This window comes from Heloderma suspectum, chromosome 6 (genome assembly GCF_057233095.1).
Source record: "Heloderma suspectum isolate Gila_16-S chromosome 6, 16-S_ref, whole genome shotgun sequence".
NCBI classification, from domain to species: Eukaryota; Metazoa; Chordata; class Lepidosauria; order Squamata; family Helodermatidae; genus Heloderma; species Heloderma suspectum.
The window spans coordinates 75186557-75207224 of record NC_139463.1 but is presented as its reverse complement, the minus strand read 5'-3'; the positions used below and the strand labels follow the sequence as shown (position 1 = coordinate 75207224).

The window sequence follows — 20668 nt, the reverse complement described above, 5'->3', positions numbered from 1 at the left end:
CAATACACAGCCTGCAGTTTGCATTGTCTTTCTGTCCATTTCCAACCTTTGCTGCTTTCCACCCATTGCAACACAAGCAAAAAACCTTTGCCAGTAAAGGTTTCAGCAACAGTCATTTGACATGTAACTAAGATCTTCTTTGTGGATCTTTGACCCACTGGCAGCCTGAAATCCAGCAAAGCATTTCTTCAAACATGTCGGGTCTCGACACACTTCACAGGAAGGAGAAAACATTTAACACTTTATTCTTGTTTAAAGAAAAATATCCAAATACACAAGGAATTGCTGGAAGGTTACAAGTTAAGAAGAAATGGGGCAGGGACAAGCAGAACTGAAACACTTACCCTTCTAAACAAAACCAGTTAAAATCAGTTATCTCAACTGGCTGATGGGGCCTCATTGGCTAGGCAGCCTGGGAGGCAGAGCCTCACCTGGCTGGATCACATGGGGCAAGGAAGCGTCTCCATTCATCACTCCAGTGGGGGCTCCATCATGTATCCATTCTCAGTGGATAAGTAGCCATCAGCCGACTGCATGGATTCTTGGTCCAGGAACATATCCTGGCTGGTTTCCTCCAGGGCCTCTCCCATGCCATTGTCCTGCCCCCTGTCCTCCCGTTTCTCCCCACCCCGTTCACCCCTGTCACGCTTGTGCTCCCTGTCTCGGTCCCTATCTCTGTCCCTGTCCCGACGACGCTCTCTGTCACGCTCCCTGTCTCGGTCTTTGTCGCGATGACTGCGCCGCCGATCCCTCTCTCTATCCCTGTCCCTGTCCCGCTCCCTGTCTCTAGCCTTCTCTTCCCCTTCGGGCTTCACCTCCAGCCCATCTATGCCCATCTCGCCAAGGGGGGCCTCATCAGGCTGGGCATCAGCCACTTCCGGCAGCTCCTCCTTCTTGTCTCTGTCACGGTCCCGATCCCGCTTGCGGTCCCTGGAACGACTACGACGCTTGCGCTCCCGGTCCTTATCCTTGCTGCGTTCCCGGCTGCGTTTCCGCTCATCTTTTTCTCGACTCCGTGTTCGCCGCCGGCGCTCCCGGGATCGGCTGCGACGGCGTTCCCGCTCCTTGTCCCGGTCTCGGCTGCGGTCTCGGCGATCCCGCTCTCGTTCACGGTCCCGATCCCTGCGAGTTAGGAGAAAAAAATCAAAAGATATTTAGTCAACAAAGAGAATGGTCCATTTACCACAAACATTGCTATTGCATGGCATAAAAGTGGGCCAATAAATGAACATGGCATCTATACAGGAATAAGGACACATCTGCACTACAAACTGGTTTAACTGTCCCTAGCTTCTCCCAGAAAGCAATAGGAATTCAAGTTCTACAGAGGGGTAGAAATCTCTCTCAACTCTTGGAACATTTGTAAATTTATAACTTCCAAGGTTTCAAAATTGAATTGGTTTAAATCCAGTTTTAAGTTTGTAGCAAATTTGCATCCTAAATGTCTTCCATGGAAAAGCACACCAACAAGCCTTAGACAAATAGAATGAAAGGCTAGCAATCCAAACAGCTGCTGTCCACCACAGAATCTGGTTTCTTAATTGATCTCAGTTTCTTAACCTTATGATCAAGAGGTTTCCAAAGAAAACATGAAGATACAAAATGCAAGGATGGCTCAGACCTCCTATTTCTTGCTAGTCTGACAGCCTGTAAAAATCAATTTTATAAGGAAAAACTAGGCAAATTATAAAAGATGTTCAAATTAATCAATCTGCAGAGTTTATGTGTATTTTAACAAAGGGTTCTGCTGCAACTGAGAAACATCTAATTTTAAATGCCTGGGTATTTTCCTTGACTATAAGCCCTCTTTACATTCTAGCACACAGCTGGAGCTAAGTCAAACTTGGGAGTAGCCTTTAATAATTCTACTGTTGCTCCCAGCGCCAGAAATGAAGTTGTTGTCTAATATCAGGAGTGGTGGCAGAGACACCACCGTATTCTACTCCCCATAAAGCTCAGCTCACCGTTCATCATATCGGGAAGTGTCATCCCGGCCTGAGTGTCTGATGTTGACGTCAGCGCCGCCGCGCCGGGTGCCACCGAGACCGCCACCTGCAGAGGAGGGAAAAGAAAAGGTTGGCTCTCTCCAATGTTATTCTCTCATTGGGGGTGCTGGCTTGGCAGGATTAGAAGAAATACCTTCCAGACAGTTTTACTTGCACAGTGTATGCTGTTCAATTTAAGAATGGTATGTTGTGAACTCAACCTAGGGAGGTTGTGGGCTTTCCCACACTGGAGGCATTCAAGACGAGGCTGCACAGCCATCTATCAGGGATGCTTTGGCTTGGATTCCTGCACTGAGGAGGGGGTTGGACTCGATGGTCTTATCAGCCCCTTCCAACCCTACTATTCTATGATTCTAAACTCTTTTCCCGACAAACAGCTTGTTAAAAAAAGAGATCCTGCCAAACAGAGAGGGATCACAGCTGGACAAATGACACCATGGAATGAAGAGTTGGACCCATCAATTAGATTCCAGGACCTGGCTAAGATTTCTTCCATATACAATTGTACAGAATCCACAAGTAGCCCTGGCCTAATCCAAAAGCCCAAACACAAAGCATCAACAGATGCCTATCCAACATTACTTGTTGAGATAAGAGGGAGAAACAGGGCCGTTCCACCAGCCTTGCTGAAAGGATTAATTTTTCCCTCTTCCCTCCCCATTTGTTGTTGTTTATTCCGTCAGTCGCTTCTGACTCTTCGTGACTTCATGGACCAGCCCACGCCAGAGCTTCCTGTCGGCCATCGCCACCCCCAGCTCCCCCAAGGTTGAGCCCGTCACCTTCAGAATATCATAGAATCATAGAATAGTAGGGTTGGAAGGGGCCTACAAGGCCATAGAGTCCAACCCCCTGCTTAATGCAGGAATCCAAGTCAGAGCATCCCTGACAGATGGCTGTCCAGCCTCGTCTTGAAGGCCTCCAGTGTGGGAGAGCCCACCACCTCCCCAGGTAATTGGTTCCATTGTCGTATTGCTCTGACACTCAGGAAGTTTTTCCTGATGTTCAGCCGGAATCTGGCTTCCTGTAACTTGAGCCCATTATTCCGTGTCCTGCACTCTGGGATGATCAAGAAGAGATCCTGGCCTTCTTCTCTGTGACAACCTTTCAAGTACTTGAAGAGTGCTATCATATCTCCCCTCAGTCTTCTCTTCTCAAGGCTAAACATGCCCAGTTCTTTCAGTCTCCCTTCATAGGGCTTTGTTTCCAGTCCCCTGATCATCTTTGTTGCCCTCCTCTGAACCCTCTCCAGTTTGTCTGCATCCTTCTTAAAGTGTGGTGCCCAGAACTGGACACAGTACTCCAGATGAGGCCTAACCAGTGCTGAGTAGAGGGGAACTAGTACTTCCCGGGATTTGGAAGCGATGCTTCTATGAATGCAGCCCAAAAGAGCATTTGCCTTTTTTGCAGCCACATCGCATTGTTGGCTCATATTCAGCTTGTGATCGACAACAATTCCAAGATCCTTTTCGCTCGTACTGTCGTTGAGCCACGTATCCCCCGTCTTGTAACTGTGCATTTGGTTTCTTTTTCCTAGGTGCAGAACTTGGCATTTGTCCCTATTAAATGCCATTCTGTTGTTTTCTGCCCAGCGCTCCAGTCTATCCAGATCACTTTGAATTTTGTTTCTGTCTTCCAAAGTATTAGCTATCCTGCCCAATTTTGTGTCATCTGCAAATTTGATCAGCATTCCCTGCACCTCCTCCTCCAAGTCATTAATAAAAATGTTGAAGAGCACTGGGCCCAGGACTGAGCCCTGCGGTACCCCACTCGTTACCTCTCCCCAGCTTGAGAAGGTCCCATTGATAAGCACTCTGAGTCCGATTCTGTAGCCAACTGTGGATCCACCGGATCGTTGTTTCATCTAGCCCACTTCGAGCTAGTTTGCTCATCAGGATATCATGGGGTACTTTGTCGAAAGCTTTGCTGAAGTCGAGGTATATGATGTCTACAGCATTCCCACGGTCTACAAGGAAGGTTACTTGATCAAAAAATGAGATCAGATTTGTCTGGCAGGACTTGTTTTTGACAAATCCATGTTGGCTTCGAGTAATCACGGCATTGTTGTCAAGGTGCTCCCAGGTGGATTGCTTTATGATCTGCTCCAGAATTTTCCCAGGGATTGATGTCAGACTGACTGGTCTGTAGTTCCCAGGTTCCTCCTTTTTACCCTTTTTGAAGATAGGGACAACATTAGCCCTCCTCCAGTCATCTGGCACTTCCCCCGTCCTCCATGATTTCTCAAAGAGAATAGACAGCGGTTCTGAGAGTTCTTTTGCCAGTTCCTTTATGACTCTAGGATGCAGTTCATCTGGCCCTGGAGATTTGAACTCACTCAAAGTAATGAGGTGTTCCTTGACCATATGCCTGTCGATCTCAAGCTGCAATCCTGCCCCTTCAGCCTGTACTTCGCCTTTGCCAGGGGGGTCATAGACCCTCTTTTGGGAGAAGACTGAGCCAAAGTAGGAATTGAGCACCTCTGCCTTTTCTTTGTCATCTGTTATCACTTTCCATCCTTATTTAATAGCTGAACCACCATTTCTTTCTTCTGCCTTTTACTATGCACGTAGCTGAAGAAAGCCTTTTTGTTGTTTTTAACATCCCTTGCTAACCTCAGTTAGCAACTCAGTTATCATCCATCCACCTTGCCCTTGGTTGGCCCCTCTTCCTTTTGCCTTCCACTTTCCCTAACATCGGCATCTTCTCCAGGGTATCCTGTCTTCTCATGATGTGGCCAAAATACTTCAGTTTTGCCTTTAATATCATTCCCTCAAGTGAACAGTCTGGCTTTATTTCCTGGAGTATGGACTGGTTTGATCTTCTTGCAGTCCAAGGCACTCTCAGAATTTTCCTCCAGCACCACAGTTCAAAAGCATCTCTCTTCCTTCGCTCAGCCTTCCTTATGGTCCAGCTCTCGCAGCCATAGGTTACTACGGGGAATACCATTGCTTTAACTATGCGGACCTTTGTTGTCAGTGTGATGTCTCTGCTCTTAACTCTTTTATCAAGATTTGTCATTGCTCTCCTCCCAAGAAGTAAACGTCTTCTGATTTCCTGGCTGCAGTCAGCGTCTGCAGTAATCTTTGCGCCTAGAAAGACAAAGTCTGTCACCGCCTCCACGTTTTCTCCCTCTATTTGCCAGTTATCAATCAAGCTGGTTGCCATAATCTTGGTTTTTTTGAGGTTTAACTGCAACCCAGCTTTTGCACTTTCTTCTTTCACCTTTGTCATGAGGTTCCTTGGCTCCTCCTTGCTTTCAGCCATCAAAATGGTATCATCTGCATATCGGAGATTGTTAATGTTTCTTCCAGCGATTTTAACTCCAGCCTTGGATTCATCACGTCGCATGATGTGTTCTGCGTACTGGTTGAATAGGTAGGGTGAGAGTATACAACCCTGCCGTCCTCCTTTCCCAATCTTAAACCAGTCCGTTGTTCCATGATCTGCTCTTACCGTTGCTACTTGGTCGTTATACAGATTCCTCAGGAGGCAGACAAGATGACTTGGTATCCCCATACCACAAGAACTTGCCAGAATTTGTTATGATCCACAAAGTCAAAGGCTTTAGAATAGTCAATAAAACAGAAATAGATGTTTTTCTGAAACTCCCTGGCTTTCTCCATTAGCCAGAGGATATTGGCAATTTGGTCTCTAGTTCCTCTGCCTTTTCTAAACCCAGCTTGTACATCTGGCAATTCTTGTTCCATGAATTGCTGGAGTCTACCTTGCAAGATCTTGAGCATTACCTTACTGGCATGTGAAAAGAGTGCCACTGTTCGATAGTTTGAACATTCTTTGGTGCGTCCCTTTTTTGGTATGGGGATATAGGTTGATTTTTTCCCATCTGTTGGCCATTCTTGTGTTTTCCAAATCTGCTGGCATATGGCATACATCACCTTGACAGCATCATCTTGCAAGATTTTAAACAGTTCAGCTGGGATACTGTCATCTCCTGCTGCCTTGTTATTAGCAATGCTTCTTAAGGCCCATTCAACCTCACTCTTCAGGATGTCTGGCTCTAGCTCACTGACCACACCGTCAAATCTATCCCCGATATTATCCTTCCTATACAAATCTTCCGTATATTCCTGCCACCTTTTCTTGATCTCTTCTGCTTCTGTTAGGTCCTTCCCATCTTTGTTTTTGATCATACCCATTTTTGCCTGGAATTTACCTCCAATGTTTCTAATTTTCTGGAAGAGGTCTCTTGTCCTTCCTATTCTATTATCTTCTTCTGCTTCCGCGCATTGCTTGTTTAAAAATAATTCCTTATCTCTTCTGGCTAACCTCTGGAATTTTGCATTTAATTGGGCATATCTCCCCCTATCACTGTTGCCTTTTGCTTTCCTTCTTTCTTGGGCTGCTTCCAGTGTCTCAGCAGACAGCCATCTTGCCTTCTTGGTTTTCTTTTTCTTTGGGACGTTTTTTGCTGCCACCTCCTGAACAATGTTGCAAACTTCTGTCCATAGTTCTTCCAGGACCCTATCTACTAAATCTAGTCCCTTAAATCTATTCTTCACCTCCATTGCATATTCATTGGGAATATTAGTGAGCTCATATCTAACTGATCTCTGGGTCTTCCCTATTCTCTTTAGTCTGATTCTAAATTGTGCAATAAGAAGTTCGGGATCTGAACTACAATCAGCTCCAAGTCTTGTTTTTACCAACTGCATAGATGCTCGCCACCTTTGGCTACAAAGGATGTAGTCAATCTGATTTCGGTGTCGACCGTCTGGTGAAGTCCATGTGTAAAGTCGTCTCTTAGGTTGTTGGAAGAGAGTGTTTGTTATGCACAGTGGGTTGTCTTGGCAAAATTCTATCAGCATACGTCCTGCTTCATTTTGTTCTCCCAGACCATACTTGCCTGTAATTCCAGGTGTCGTTTGACTACCCACCTTAGCATTCCAGTCTCCTGTAATGAAAATAACATCTTTTTTTGGCGTACTATCCAGTAGGTGCTGCAGATCCTCATAGAACTGATCTACTTTTGCTTCTTCAGCATCTGCGGTTGGGGCGTATATTTGGATCACTGTGATGTTAAATGGCTTACCCTGAATTCGAATTGAGATCATTCTGTCATTTTTTGGATTGTATCCAAGCACTGCTTTAGCCACTTTATTATTAATTATGAAGGCTACTCCATTTCTTCTGTGGTCCTCTTGTCCACAGTAGTAGATCTGGTGCTCATTTGATGTGAAGTGGCCCATTCCAGTCCATTTCAGTTCACTGACACCCAAAATGTATATATTTAATCTTGACATCTCCCCAGTAACCACATCCAATTTGCCCTGGCTCATAGATCTTACATTCCAGGTTCCTATGGTGTGTTGATCTTTAGAACATCGGATTCATCGTCCGCGACCAGCACCATCGGCTGCTAGCCGTCCTTTCAGCTTTGAGCTAGCTGCGTCATCACATCTGGGGCTAGTTGAACTTATCCTCTGTTCCTCCCCAGTAGCATTTTGACCATCTTCCGACCTGGGAGTCCCATCTTCCGATGGTATACCAACATATCTCTGGTTGTACTGATCCATTTAGTTTTCATGGCAAGAATACTGGGGTGGGTTGCCGTTTCCCTCCCCATTCTTTTTTCCTTTTGCATTGTGTCTTTTTAGATTGTAAGCCTGTGGGCAGAAGTGTCTTGTTTAATTGATTACACGTAAGCCACTATGGGAGCTAAGGAGTGGCATAAAAATACTATAAAAATAAATAAAAGCTTCCAAGGAAGGTGATTCCATTACTTCAGGGGTAGGCAAATTGCCCTCCAGATGTTGTTGGATTGTAATTGCAAGACAAGATCTTGCAGTCTGTCTATGCTGGCTAGGGCTGATGGGAGTTGCAGTCATCATCTAGAGGACCACAAGTTTCTCACCTCTGCTCCTTGCTACATTACTTTATTGTCAAGTGGCTCTTGCACTTACGAAGGTTCCCTCTAAAGAAAAATGTTTAGCAAAAGTCTATTTTCCTCTTCTTAAGGCTGTTTGATTCTTCACCTGTCCTCAAAGATAGTGAACCCTCTATTGCTTCCTCTCCTCAGAAAAAATAATCTGAGAAATCATCCAGCCTCTCTTCTACACATTTTTATCTTAATAGATGACAACACCCTTCTAGGTGTGGCGGCCAGAACAGAAGACAGTAGTCCAGCAGCACTGCTGTTTTCAAGGAGTCTTGGAAGAGGTGCTCTGGCTAATGCAACTACTTCAGGTTCAAGTGGGGATAGAGGTGGGGCAGAAGAGCTGATAACACGTTTGATGCAGTGTTTCTGCTCACACTTACCAAGTCTGCGTGGGCGCCATCCCTTCACCGTCCGGCCTCGCTCTACATCTACCAGCACCCGCCTGCCATCAATTTTTTTCCCGTCGGCGTGCTTGTATGCCGCTGCAACAGATTAGGAGGGGTATCCAAGGGGAAGGGAAGGGCAAAGGGAACTGCCATTATCCACAGTGCACATAAATAAGCCCACCCTCCCCCAAGGACACATACCACACACAAAATATTCTGAGGGAGGAGGCGCCTATGGCCCCACTGCCCCTTGGGCGAGGGATTGCTCCACATCTGCCTAGGAAGTGCTGCCACATCAAGCTCTCCAGGAAAAAAACCCTAGTGCTTGCCTTGCTTTAAGCAGCTGAGACTAAATCCACATGATTGTGGCAGTGGTGGGTGGGATCGGCAAGCCCAACTCATGAGTTGCCTGAACACAGCTGCGAGAGAGCCACAAATTCCTCGAGCTGTGGAGCAACCCCAGCTCCATCCCATAATGCAGCCCCCCTGGCCTCCGCTGCAAAAAAAGGAAAGGTTATTGAGCAGTCAAGACACTCGCGCTAATACATCACTTGCCCAGAGGGGAAAAGGGCTGGGTACAAACAAGCAAGCCCTCCACCCAGCCCTCCCAACTCACTTCAGAGTGGGCCAGGCTCTGCTGTTCCTTCAGGAGCACCCCTAACCAGCCAGTCCCAAGATTGGCCATGCCAAAACCCCCACCCAAAGCAAGAGCTCCTGCCGTCAAAATAAATAAATAAGTGAAAAACAAACAGGTGAAGGAGAAGGGGGTGAGGGAGAAGGGGGAGATAGAAATGTTTTCTACGTTACAGAGGTAGCGGAATGCTTGGCAGGGAAGAAAGAGGGTAGTACGCACACAAAAAAGTAAGAACGCTCAGGGAACTGGCTGGCACCCTCCCTCAACAGTCCCAGCCCACTCTACCCCTCTACCCCACCCTTGCCGCTGTTATCCCATTGCAAATCTCTAGGATGATTTTCAGGGAAAGGGAATGTTCTCAAGCCACTTGCTAAGGGAGGGGTGGGGCGAGCACAGCTAACATGTAAAAAGGAAATAAAAGCATTTACCTGGAGAAACTACTTACAAAACCATTGCAACTTTTAACTCCTCAAACTCACTGCATCGGGCTGCTAGCGCTGGGGCCCGAGGCGCAGCTCCCCCCTGCCCGGGCGCCCCCGGCTGGGGCGGTATTTTGGGTTTTGCATTTTGGCTGCTGAGCCGACCTTCCCTGCCTTACCTGTCTCAGCAGCAGAAGTCGGACACTCAGACCCCCACCCCTGCCAGCCCCTCCCCAGCCCCCCAGCCTCACCCCACTCCCCAAACTAGGTAAATTTCTTAATTAAGAGCTTGAATTCCATTTATGCCTTTAGGGGTCCTTACAAGCCTCGTGGGTCCCACACCCCACCACCCCTCAAACCTACTAAAGCCACCTATATGTGGCAATTAATACAAGCGTGGCAGAAGGCCACACAGTTAGTCAAGCAGCACTAGACACTACTAGATCTTCAACCCATACATTTTAGAAGTATTTCCTTTTAAGAACATGCCCACCTCCAAATTCAGGTAGCCAAACAGTACTACTGTGTATTGTTAGTTATCAAAATGTTGGGTGTCTTTAAAAAGTGAGCAGGGTTATTGTGTATGTTTTTGGGAGTCACTTTCAAGAATGAAAATCAAACCTTTTATTAAATGTGTGGGTTGGGACAAGAGGAGAACAATGTGTGTACAGTTATTTTTTAGAGAAAAAGGCAGAGAGAAATACTTGCCTTTGTGGAAAAGCACATCATTTTAAAAACTGGCAAGGTTCACAAAGTCAACCACATGCATGAACTACATATTAGAGAAAAGGGGGAAAATCATTCTCCTCATGTAGACATATGAAAAAAGGTAAGAGAGAATGTATCTCCTCGATGTGTGCACACGAAGAAAAATTTAAGGATTTTCTTCCCCCTCACCCATATTCTCATAGATACAACTGAAAAAAGTAGCGGTGGTGAATTCCCTTATCAGAGAAACAAATGGCAAAAATATTCCACTGTACATACATTAAGTGGGGGAAATTATTACTGCTTCAGGCGGTGGGGGGAGATGTAGAAGCTATCCATTTCAAATAAAAGGCTTCATGAAAAAAAAAAAAGTAGTAGCTAACTTATTACCACACAAACATTTCTACCCATTCTAGCTTAGGAAAGCTTTGGCTTAAAAATAATAATCCAGAAATCAGTTTCTTTGATGGAGGATGCGTTTTCCAACAGTCTGTCATTCCCCCTGCCTCCATTTTTTTAACCATGGAGATATTTCAGCTACTAAAGAGAGTTTTGGAAGATGGGGCTTGGCAAGATCATCATCAAGTCAAACTTGTCCAGTGACCAATGGCAAAGACGTCATCCTGAGCCTTGAAGCGACCCATCATGCTGAGAATCAGCGGTCAGCCAGTTTGGATGTTGGGGCACGATGACAGACAACCATCCCTTACAAACAGAGCCTCCAAGTTAGTCTCATGGCTCATCTCCAGACAGGGCAGTCAGTGGACCAAAGTCAGCAAGGGGCAGAGTCCCTGCCCCACATATTCACCACCATTTTATCGTAGGATGGAGACGAAGCTGGGCCTTTTCCAATGAAGTGGTCAGTCCGTGGTTGGGAGAGTTGCAGAATGCTTACCTGAAACCACCCTCTGTATTGCATCTTACCTTTTTGGGACATTTTACAATTAAGCACAATGGTCCTAGCATGAGAACCTCTTAACTTTCCTCAGGGCCTTCAAGGGCTTTTAGGGAATGTGGGCAACACCATCTGGTATGATGGGGAAACTCACCTAGAACAATTCTGATATATTACAATTAGGCTTGAAAAGTTACTATCCAAGCCCTTCCCCCATCTCCCACTAACGACTCTAAACTCCCAGTTCAAAGCTTTTCAACGCCAAGTTGGACCCTCAAATGTTTCTCGTCTCTAGAAGAGGTCAACAACTCTGACCTCCAAAGGATGAGCTGATACAAAAATCTCATCACAGAGAGAGAAATTCCTATAACTCTTCACGTTTCCATATTCTTACAAGGGGCAGAGGAATTGGGGGTGGGGGAGAGAAAGATACTCTGTTTCCTTTGATTGTACCTCTTTTGTAATTTTTATTGGGCAGATACACTTTTATGAGAATAAATATGCAAGAATGTATAGGAATCACTCATCTTGTAGCAAGACTGCTATGTAGAAGATGAACATGTGACTCTCTGAAAGCAACACCCACTTATCAGAGTTTAGCATAGCTAACACTCTGGACTGGGTTGCAGAAGTCACAGAATTGCAAGGCTGGGGAAGGACTTTCAGCATTTACAAAGTCCCTCAAGGAGCCAACAGTGAAAACTTGTCACTGACCACACAAGGCAGCCCTCAGCTCCAATACTAAACTCACTGGTGCTGATTGTTCCTGTTTGCTAACAGAAGATCCAAGGACATCACTTATCACTCCTTCCCTTGGATTCAGAGATCAGCAATTACACTTCAAGGGCAAAGGTGGGTTGGTGTTGTTTTCGTTTAATTAGCGTACAACCCAGCCAACAGTACCCCAAAGCAAAGCAGAAGTGGAAAATAGATGCACACCAGTCTTTGCAGTTTGTCAAAAGCAGCAACATTAGGCTAAACTCCCAAAGGGGTAGCCGTGTTAGTCTGTTGCAGCAGAAACAACAAAAAGGGTTTTGTGGCACCTTAATGACTAACAAATTTATTCTGGCATAAGCTTTCGTAGATGCTATCCACTTCATCAGATGCAATCAGATGCACTGTCCACTTCATGCATCTGATGAAGTGGACAGTGCCCATGAAAGCTTATGCCAGAATGTGTTCGACTTAAGGTGCCACAAGACTTTGTTGATTAGGCTAAATGGCATTCTAGACCTTGCCTTGCAATAGAAGACAAGCTAAGTAAACACCTTTCAGAATGGTCCCATCTAAAACCTTAGTAAATTTAAAAAACACAAACCCCAATGCTTAAAGGCCCCTGCTATAACGCATCCTTTCAACTACAAATTCAGGGAAGCAACTGAAGTCCTGAAATTTAGCAACCCTCCCACTTGGCATTCCTAGCTACAGCCTGCATCAGGCAGGGTTGAAAACTCCAAATACTTCACAATTGAAAGAACTAAGCTAAAGGAGCCAGACAGAAAAGAAGATAACAAGAAAGAACAGCAAGGAATGTGTGATGTATCTGAACTGCCCTCTCTAGCAGTAATTAGGAACCCAGCAACAGTGGTATAGTTGCCTGCTTGCATGTTAAAACCCACATTAGGGGACTAACGATTTAGAATCTCTGTTGAGACAGACATCCCAACCGTGTCCCACCTGAAGGTCCATTACGGCCTTGGCAAGCCATGCCAGGGGTAGCCAAAAGAATCTATCTACCCAGCTTTGTGCCCCAAGTCAGCCTAACTACCCAAACTGCCCATTAGCTTGCTAACTAAAAGCAGAGCTCAAATATCCTCAGTCCTGCTTCCTATCAATAGAAGGACCAAGAGCACAGGCAAAAATATGCACTCCCTCCTAAGAAACACACATCAGCCACTCAGGGCTTGTGCACATAATGTGTTTTGGGGGTATTTACCAGAGATCATTTGTCCCCAAGTTTGACCAGAGGTAGGCTGCAACTGTTCCCAGTACATATTTTTAGCCAATGCATTTCTGTACCTAGGGATAAAAGAACTTCCCAGTACAGAAGTGCAAGGATAAAATGCAGTTTGCCTCCAGGCCCTTAGATGTCTCAACTCAATTCAAGTGACCCAATAACGGGGAAGAAACCTCCATTCCCCAAATACAATTGTCTTAAATTCAAGCATCTCAGGACGCAAGTTTGCTGTACCTTAGGTATCCCTTAACACAGCTGTGTAAATAACTGCTGAAAGGATGGCTGCCTACTTCTTCCTAAACTCACCCATATCTCCCCACTTCACACTTAGGCTGCTGGCAGTCATTTCCACCCCCACCCCCCATGCAACTAGTGCAGGTCTTTGTCCAAGAACAGCAAGGAGCCAAGTGCACAGCTGCCATAGTGCTGCCCTGTTTTCAAGACAGAGTTACGGAGGCTACATGCATGAATCTTTCATAACCTAAGAGCTGGCAAATCTTTTGAGGCTAGGCAGGAAGATAAAAGAGCTGTGTGTGCAGTGGGCAATGAGCAGGGTTATGTCATCACAAGTGAGCACTATGGCAGCTATGCGAGTGGCTCTACCCCTCTGGCGCTGGAGATGCATCTTAATGCAATTGTTGCTGCCACAGATGACCAGGCAAGTGCTAAGTTATAAGGTTATCTTAATACGCTTCACGCAACCTGTTTTTATGTAAATTGGGATGGTTCAGAGTGTTTTCCCCACATTTGTAAAGAGCACTAACCCAGTCCAGTAGCAACTTTAATCCATGTTTGTGAGAATATTCTGTGGGCCTCAGATTAACCTCAGGCCTTACCAACATTTGTGCCTAAATGAAAATGAAATGTGATTCAATGTGGTACGGATTAACATTTTCACGAAGACTTTTTGAGCAGGTGACCCTCAAACACTGATGGATCCTAATTTGTGTTAATGATCAAGAGGAAACACTTATTTTGGTCTAGTCAGTCTGAAGAGGTACAAGATGCCCACACCTCCGCCAGTTTCATTTGGGGCAGAGAAAAGAATTAGATTCCTAACAACTGTTGTTTCTGCCTGTGTCGCTCGATGGTTTCCAACCTGGCCCTACAGACTGCAGAAACTATAAATGGCACATGTGTGGCTTGGAGAGGGAGGGTTCACTCAGGATATTTGAGCCCTACTGGAGAGGGCTGACCTATTCTTCCCTCCCTCCCCATTAAATTCATGCTGCAAAAAATAGGGCCAACGATATAGTATGAGGAACCCATTTCTCTTTCTCCTTCTACACAGCAAGAGAGCAGTGCAGAAGCCAGGAGAGAAACAGATTCCCCCACCCCTTCCTTCCCTCCACCCTTAACTAAGCTATGTTACCTATCATCTGCCTTTGACCTGGCTTGTGTATAGAAGTGTGTTGGGTACTGAGGTTTCTTACCAATTATACAAACCCTTATACCAACCATACAATGAGATGTTGTAAAGGGGAAGCATAAGGATCAGCTGCAAGCCAGCAGTGGCAATAGCCATCAGAAAGGTGGCTGCAGTGACAATAAGAACACAGAATTAATACACCCCGCTCACAACACGCCTCTCGACAACAGCATCTTTTCAAAACACAGCTTCAGGTCAAAGTTACACTTGCTTTAGAAGAAGAACTTCTTCACAGCATTCATTCTCCCTCTTAAAAAAAAATTAATAGACAGGAGATGGGCAACAGTTCAGAGTGTGGGGACAGCCCATATGACCCTGCTGGGTCCCATAATGCAAGCAGTAACTTTAGCCTGCTCAAAAAGATACTAGCAGGACTAGCTGCCCACCCTCAGCCTACAGGGTCCCCTCCCCACAAAAACACAAGAGAATTATGGTGGGTTAAGAGGAGAGCTGTTGAACTGTTGCCTGTATTACTTTAGCACACACATTATATTTGCGGCACCCCAGCTACGTTAATTTGCTCTTTCACAACTAGACAAAGAAACAGAAGTGACACTCCCAGGAGAGATAGCCTACCTGAAGTAAACTGAGATTTCCAACATCAAATCCTACTTGAATTACTAAATCTGCAGAGAGAAGGGGGTAAAAACATCCGCCCTTCTGGATGCTATTGTTGATGTGATTGAAAGGGTCCCCTTGGAAACCTATCAGGCTGGATTAACGGAACTTGGGTGCTCGCCAAACCAAGCCAGGCTCCCCCACTCTGTACTTACCTGTTGGGGGGAGCCCAAGCCCTCAAATAGCTCAAGGGCTTTGAAAAGTTAAAGAACTTTTACAAAACACATGCTTTTATAAGACATTTCATTTATCACACACACACACAAAAGACACAAAAGCACCCAAGAGAAGGACTGTACTTACAGTGCATGTCACGCTCGTGTTCATATTCGATGAAGGCGTAGCCACGTGGCTTGCCGGAGTGCTTATTGTACACCATGTAGATCTGAAAAGGAATTGGCAGTGGCAGAAAGGGGTGAAATACGGTTATGGGGTTGGAAATGGCCCTTAGTTGACAAACTTGATCTGAATCCTAAGAAGGTACCTCCTTAGAGAACCCCATCACTTAAAAAAGACCACTTGTACCAGCATCCTCTCACCTCCCAGTTCCTTGGCTAACTTGGCTCTCTATGGTGTATTCTGAGGGACATTTCCATACAAGGACATCTCTGTGATATAGAAAGATACAGATTCCACAGCACATTTTACATTTCTTATAAAGGAAACCTGGTGATTCCCATTTCCCCTTCTCTATAGGTCAGCAAGCCAGTGGCAGCACTACACAAACAGGGAGGTGACGACACAGAGGTGAGTAAAGAAAGGGATCTCAGAGAACAATCTCCACTATGCATGAGCAAACTCTCAGAAAAAAATTGCTATGCGATGAGAGTCTGAAGGTGAAGTATTCCTCCCACCAACCCCATGGGGCACTTACACGCCCCACTTCTCCCCCCAGCACTGTCAATACAACAGTCTTGTAAAAATGAAGTGAGTGAGAAAAGCAGGAGGTTAAAAATCAGACTCTACTTATGTGAAACCATAAAATCAGAGAGGAGGCCTCAAACATCTGCAGCACTTTTAATAAATGTATTTGAATGCACAAGTTATCCTTGATATGAAATTAAAAACTACCATATGGGAAAGAAAAAGAGAGAGATATGGGGAGAGCAATCCTATGACAGTGTCTCTGGGGCCATAGAATAGTCTGGATTCCTGGATCAAACCTCGGAGACAGTGCTCCAACCTCAGACCCCGGAGTCCAAGCTCCCCTCCCTGCCGACTGTATCACCGAGCTCGCAAAGGTGACCTTGGAGGGAAGGGAAAGAGGTGTGCAGGTGGGTGGGGTGTGCGTATGTGTGTGTGATGGCTTCAGCCATATCCCCAGGCCTCCTCAGCCTCCCCCCCCCCCAATACTTCAGCTAGATAGCCTATCTAGCGAAAATGCAGAGCAGGGTGAGTGCAGAGGTGAAAATCCCCTCCACTCTGCTTTGGATGGCCATAAGCCTCGGAGTTCAGAGGCTTTCGGCCATCCCCACAGGATTGCACCCTAAGACTCCTCTCAGAAGGAAAAAAGGTAAGCAGGAATGTGCTCTCAGTCAATAAATGTTTTGAGTGGACTCTTGATGAAATTAAGCAGTAAACAGGGGGTAAACAAATGAATTCCTCCCACCCGTGCAATACTGGCCTGCAAAATTTGTTGCCACGGAATGTGGTGATAATTATATTCAAGAAACTCATGGAGAATAGGCATTTTTTTGCCAGACAGATCCAAAAATAATTTACTCACCCTTTTGATAGGTCCATAGACTTCAAACTCCCGCCTCAGCTTGGATTCTGTTGTATCATAGTTCTGCAAAGTAAGTTGGAAGCCAAATGAGAAGGCAGAGAGATCATACCAGTGGAAAACTGAAGAAATCCCTCTTGGGACTGGTGAAGCTGTTTATTTAAATTTGCATCCCTGCATCTCTTAAAAGATAAGGTGAATAGTTATTTGAAACTAAGCACTGACAGGAGGAAGAAGGAATAAGGTCACTTACAACTCTGGCCACAAAGAGCGTCTTGAAGGCATCTCCTTGAGCATTCGGATCATTGTGAGGGTCCCCTGATTGGAAAAATAAGTAACTGGATAAGACAACAAGTGAAGGAAAGAAAAATATATCCCTCCTCTACTTTCTTGTTTGTTCTCTTCTACATGCAAACACCAGGCCCTACCACTAATTGAGAGGCATCATATGATACATTAAAGCCAGTGCAGATAGATAAAGGAAAAAAAGGATATGATTGTCACAAATTTCATTCCTTCCCACGACTTGCAATTATCCCCAACTTACACATCTTCAGCTCACTCTCAACCTCTTGTTGCCGGCGCTCAATCTTCTCTCGCCTCTGCAAAGAAAGGGGGGAGGCAAACTGTCAGTAATGTTTAGTTTCCTGTTCAGACTAACTACCTAAAGAAATTAATCTTTTTGAATCCTACGGGGACCACTGACCTCAGCTGCTCCTTTTTTTCTTTTTTAAAGCTGAATAACACATAATCGCCTCCTGCGCAGCCACCACTTTCACTTTTAATCAACAACCTCCGACTGGCCTGTTCATAGGTTGTTGAGCATGATGTGCGAACCCAGAGTGCTGGGTTGTTTAGGAGCTAAACAATTCAGAGTTAACCCAACAACAAACCATGGGTTCACTGCTGGGTTGTTTAGCCCCTAAAAAACCCAGCACTTTGGGTTCACACACCACACTCAACAACTTACAAACAGGTCAACTGTAGGTTGTTGATTAAAAGTGGAAGTGGTGGGCATGCAAGAGGCAGCTAACCTGCTCTCTCCCACTCATCCCCGATGTTTAACTCATGGACTGTCGTTACGTGCGAACTGGCCCTAGGAGTCCTACATCAGAGCTAATGCTGCTGTAACCCACACAATGCTATGCATACCTTCCGTTCCATCCGTTCCTCCCTTGTCTCTGCACGAGTCGGTGGAGGAGCATCACGTGGATCCTGGAACAGAAGAGCTCATTTTTAATAACTGACTCTCAACATATAACAAAGGAAACACACAAAGTGTTGAGAAAGCAATTGCTGCTGCAACAGTCATTCTGATTCTGTAGGCACTAGTCAGTGTCTCAGCAAATTACCACAAGACTGAGACAGCCAGGCCAATCCTGAAGAACTCACCTCAAACTCTCGGATGTAGGGGGCAATACCACAGTAGGGCTGATTGTGGTGCTTCTCATGGGGTAGTTTCTCCAAAGGAGGCAGGTAGGGTATAGGATCACGGGGCGCAAATAGTGCCAACAAATTTGGGGGCAGGAACTGCGTCATCTTGGAAAACCTGCCATGCAGGAGAAGGAAGAGATCAGAGAACTTGAGAGCAGGGTCAGGACAGCTGGTGCAGACACTGCCCGAAAAGTTCTCAGCATGGAAACAGAAGAACTGTTATGAATCCACATACATGCATAAAAGTTTTAATTTATAAATCAAGGGAAACTTGTCCAAAAAGTCACTTCTGACCCTAGGTGGGTTGAATCTGGATTTACAGTGCATTCCTATGCATGTTAAATCCCACCATGTTCAATCCAACATCCCCTAGATTCCTTAATGCATCTCTCACACTTCCCTCTCCCGATATAGGCTTTTGCCAACACCAGACTTTCCCAACCTGGTGTCCTCAGATGTTTTGGACTACAACTCCCATAATCCCTGACCACTGGCCATGCTGGATGGGGCAGATCAGAACTGTAGCCCAAGACATCCGGGAGGCTCTGGGTTGGGAAAGGCTGGCCTGCACTATGCCCTTCTAGCAGCTGGTGTGGCAGAGAGGCTAAGCCTGCAAACCTACACATATTTATCTAGCAGTACGGAACTCAATAGCACTTACTTTTGAGTAGATAAAGAAAGGATTGCACTGTAAGAGACTCTGCTTTGAATAAGGAAGTCCCCAGTATGAACTGAGGCCTGGTCTACACATGCAGCAGATAGTAGAATCATGAGATGGTAGAGAGAACTCTACCATTTCAGATGATGAGTAGGGGATTATTATTTTGCAATGCCCCTTATGTATAAAAATTACTTACTAGCGTGTGTGGGAGGGGGTGCAGAGAGCAGCAGCGAGAAAGCTTCTAGTCCTGACTTCTCCCTACAGTGCTTGGTTTGTTCCCCCTCCCTATCCTTCCAATGCAGGAGAGCAATAAAAAATGTGATTCCCCCACACATAGCCCTGGGAAGTGGTACAGTCCACTTTACCACTTCAGAATTCCAACACCTCATTCTGCTGCATGGGTAGAGGAGATCTCACTTCGGTGGGCTTTAGGCAAACCACACACTCACCGTCTCAGCTTCAGCTCCCCAACTGCAAGACTTGGGGTGGTAGAATCATACAGCATAGGGCTGTCATCAGGATTACAAGATAATGTGCGTGAAGAGGTTTGAATACCGGCATATATGCCCTTCCCCAACCTACTGCCGTCCAGATGGGTTGGGGGATGCTGGGAATTATAGTCCAACACATCTAGAGAACATCAGTTTGGGGAAGGGCATATCATGTGTGTGTGGTAGATATGTTTCACACACACACACAAAATGCATATTATTATTATTATTATTATTATTATTATTACTACCACTACCACCAGCAGCCAGGAGCTTCCTGGGTCACCCACGCACCCCTCCCCCCGCCAGTTCTTCACCCACAATCTCAAGCTTACCTCTTCCGCCTTCCTTTTGCTGTGGTCAACCTCCGCCCCCCACAGGCCTCCTCCCAATCCAAATCAATGTAAACCTCCCTAGACTCGCACCAACACAACACCTCCTCGTTATGCCCAAGCCCCCGCTGCACGCGCGTGTGAGGGAGACAGAGGAGTCTCCGTCTCCTCCTCTTCCTCAGACGCACAGCAGCAACACCCCCAGCCGGGCCGCGCTCCCCTCACGCACTCTCGGCCTCTCCCTCGCTGCTGTGTCCGTCCGCGCTCTCCGCCCGCTGCTCGGCGCCTCCCGCCGCCTCAGGCTGGGCCTACTCGGCGCGCCCTCTGCGCACGCTCGGCCCGGAGTCTCGTCACCACGCCGAGATCGTTACGCGAGGGCGCTTTTTGTTGTTGTTTTGACTTGATCCGTCCGCGCAAGCTTTTCCGTTGGGAGAAAATGTGGGGAGGGAAGTAGTTCCCTTGACACAAATAAGGCAGGGCGAAAGGGAGACTTTCCCCTCCGAAGGTCTGAGCACAGAACAGCGAGAGCTTTTCTTAGCCTGTAGGAGTAATCCGTCTTCTACGGCTGAAGTTGGAAAATGACTGATACGTGCTTCACAAAGTTGTGTATTGACTGCAGGCAACGGGGAGCCCGTCATGAGCTTGGCTTGATGTCTGGTTTAGCAGCCAAAGAGAATAAACTATTTGGGTTGGGGCCAGTTAATGTATTACTCTAGTGAGCAGAACCAACTGTGGTGAACGAGTGCTTCGTTCCAGATGAGGCCTTTATGGTGCAGTCGCTGCGCGTCCCTCACAGAATTTTACAGGGAGTACAGATGATTTCTTCCACTTGTAAATCTGCTACGTTTGCCAGCCATTTCTTCTATCTTTTTTCCCCACACAAAATAATAATAATTTTACAAGGCTGCTTCCAGACGGAGGGCTCCTAGTGCTAACAATCAAAAGTCGATGTGCACCTATTCCGTATTTTTTTCTTGAATTTTTTTTTTTTCTGGTAAGAAAGATGGAAAAAGTGGTGGGAAAACACAGGAGAGTTACAAAATGAAGATTTACTTACTTACTTACTTACAATATTAATATAC

General features: G+C 46.0%; 1 protein-coding gene across 2 annotated transcripts; it reads right to left on the bottom strand.

Annotated features, from left to right (window-relative positions):
• Positions 1-229: 229 nt before the first annotated feature.
• On the bottom strand, positions 230-19885 carry SNRNP70 (small nuclear ribonucleoprotein U1 subunit 70). 2 transcript variants are annotated; one of them, XM_084805057.1, is made up of 10 exons: positions 19590-19885; positions 18061-18217; positions 17821-17883; positions 17216-17270; positions 16922-16986; positions 16672-16734; positions 15249-15330; positions 8280-8381; positions 1965-2052; positions 230-1122 (listed from the first exon to the last, which is right to left on the bottom strand). In XM_084805057.1, exons 2-10 carry the CDS (start codon positions 18205-18207, stop codon positions 471-473), a joined length of 1317 nt encoding a protein of 438 aa, XP_084661183.1. In that variant the 5' UTR covers positions 18208-18217; positions 19590-19885; the 3' UTR covers positions 230-470. The 2 variants fall into 2 exon arrangements, with proteins under 2 accessions (XP_084661183.1, XP_084661182.1); XM_084805056.1 differs by having other exon boundaries at positions 19816-19885.
• Between the last annotated feature and the right edge of the window lie 783 nt (positions 19886-20668).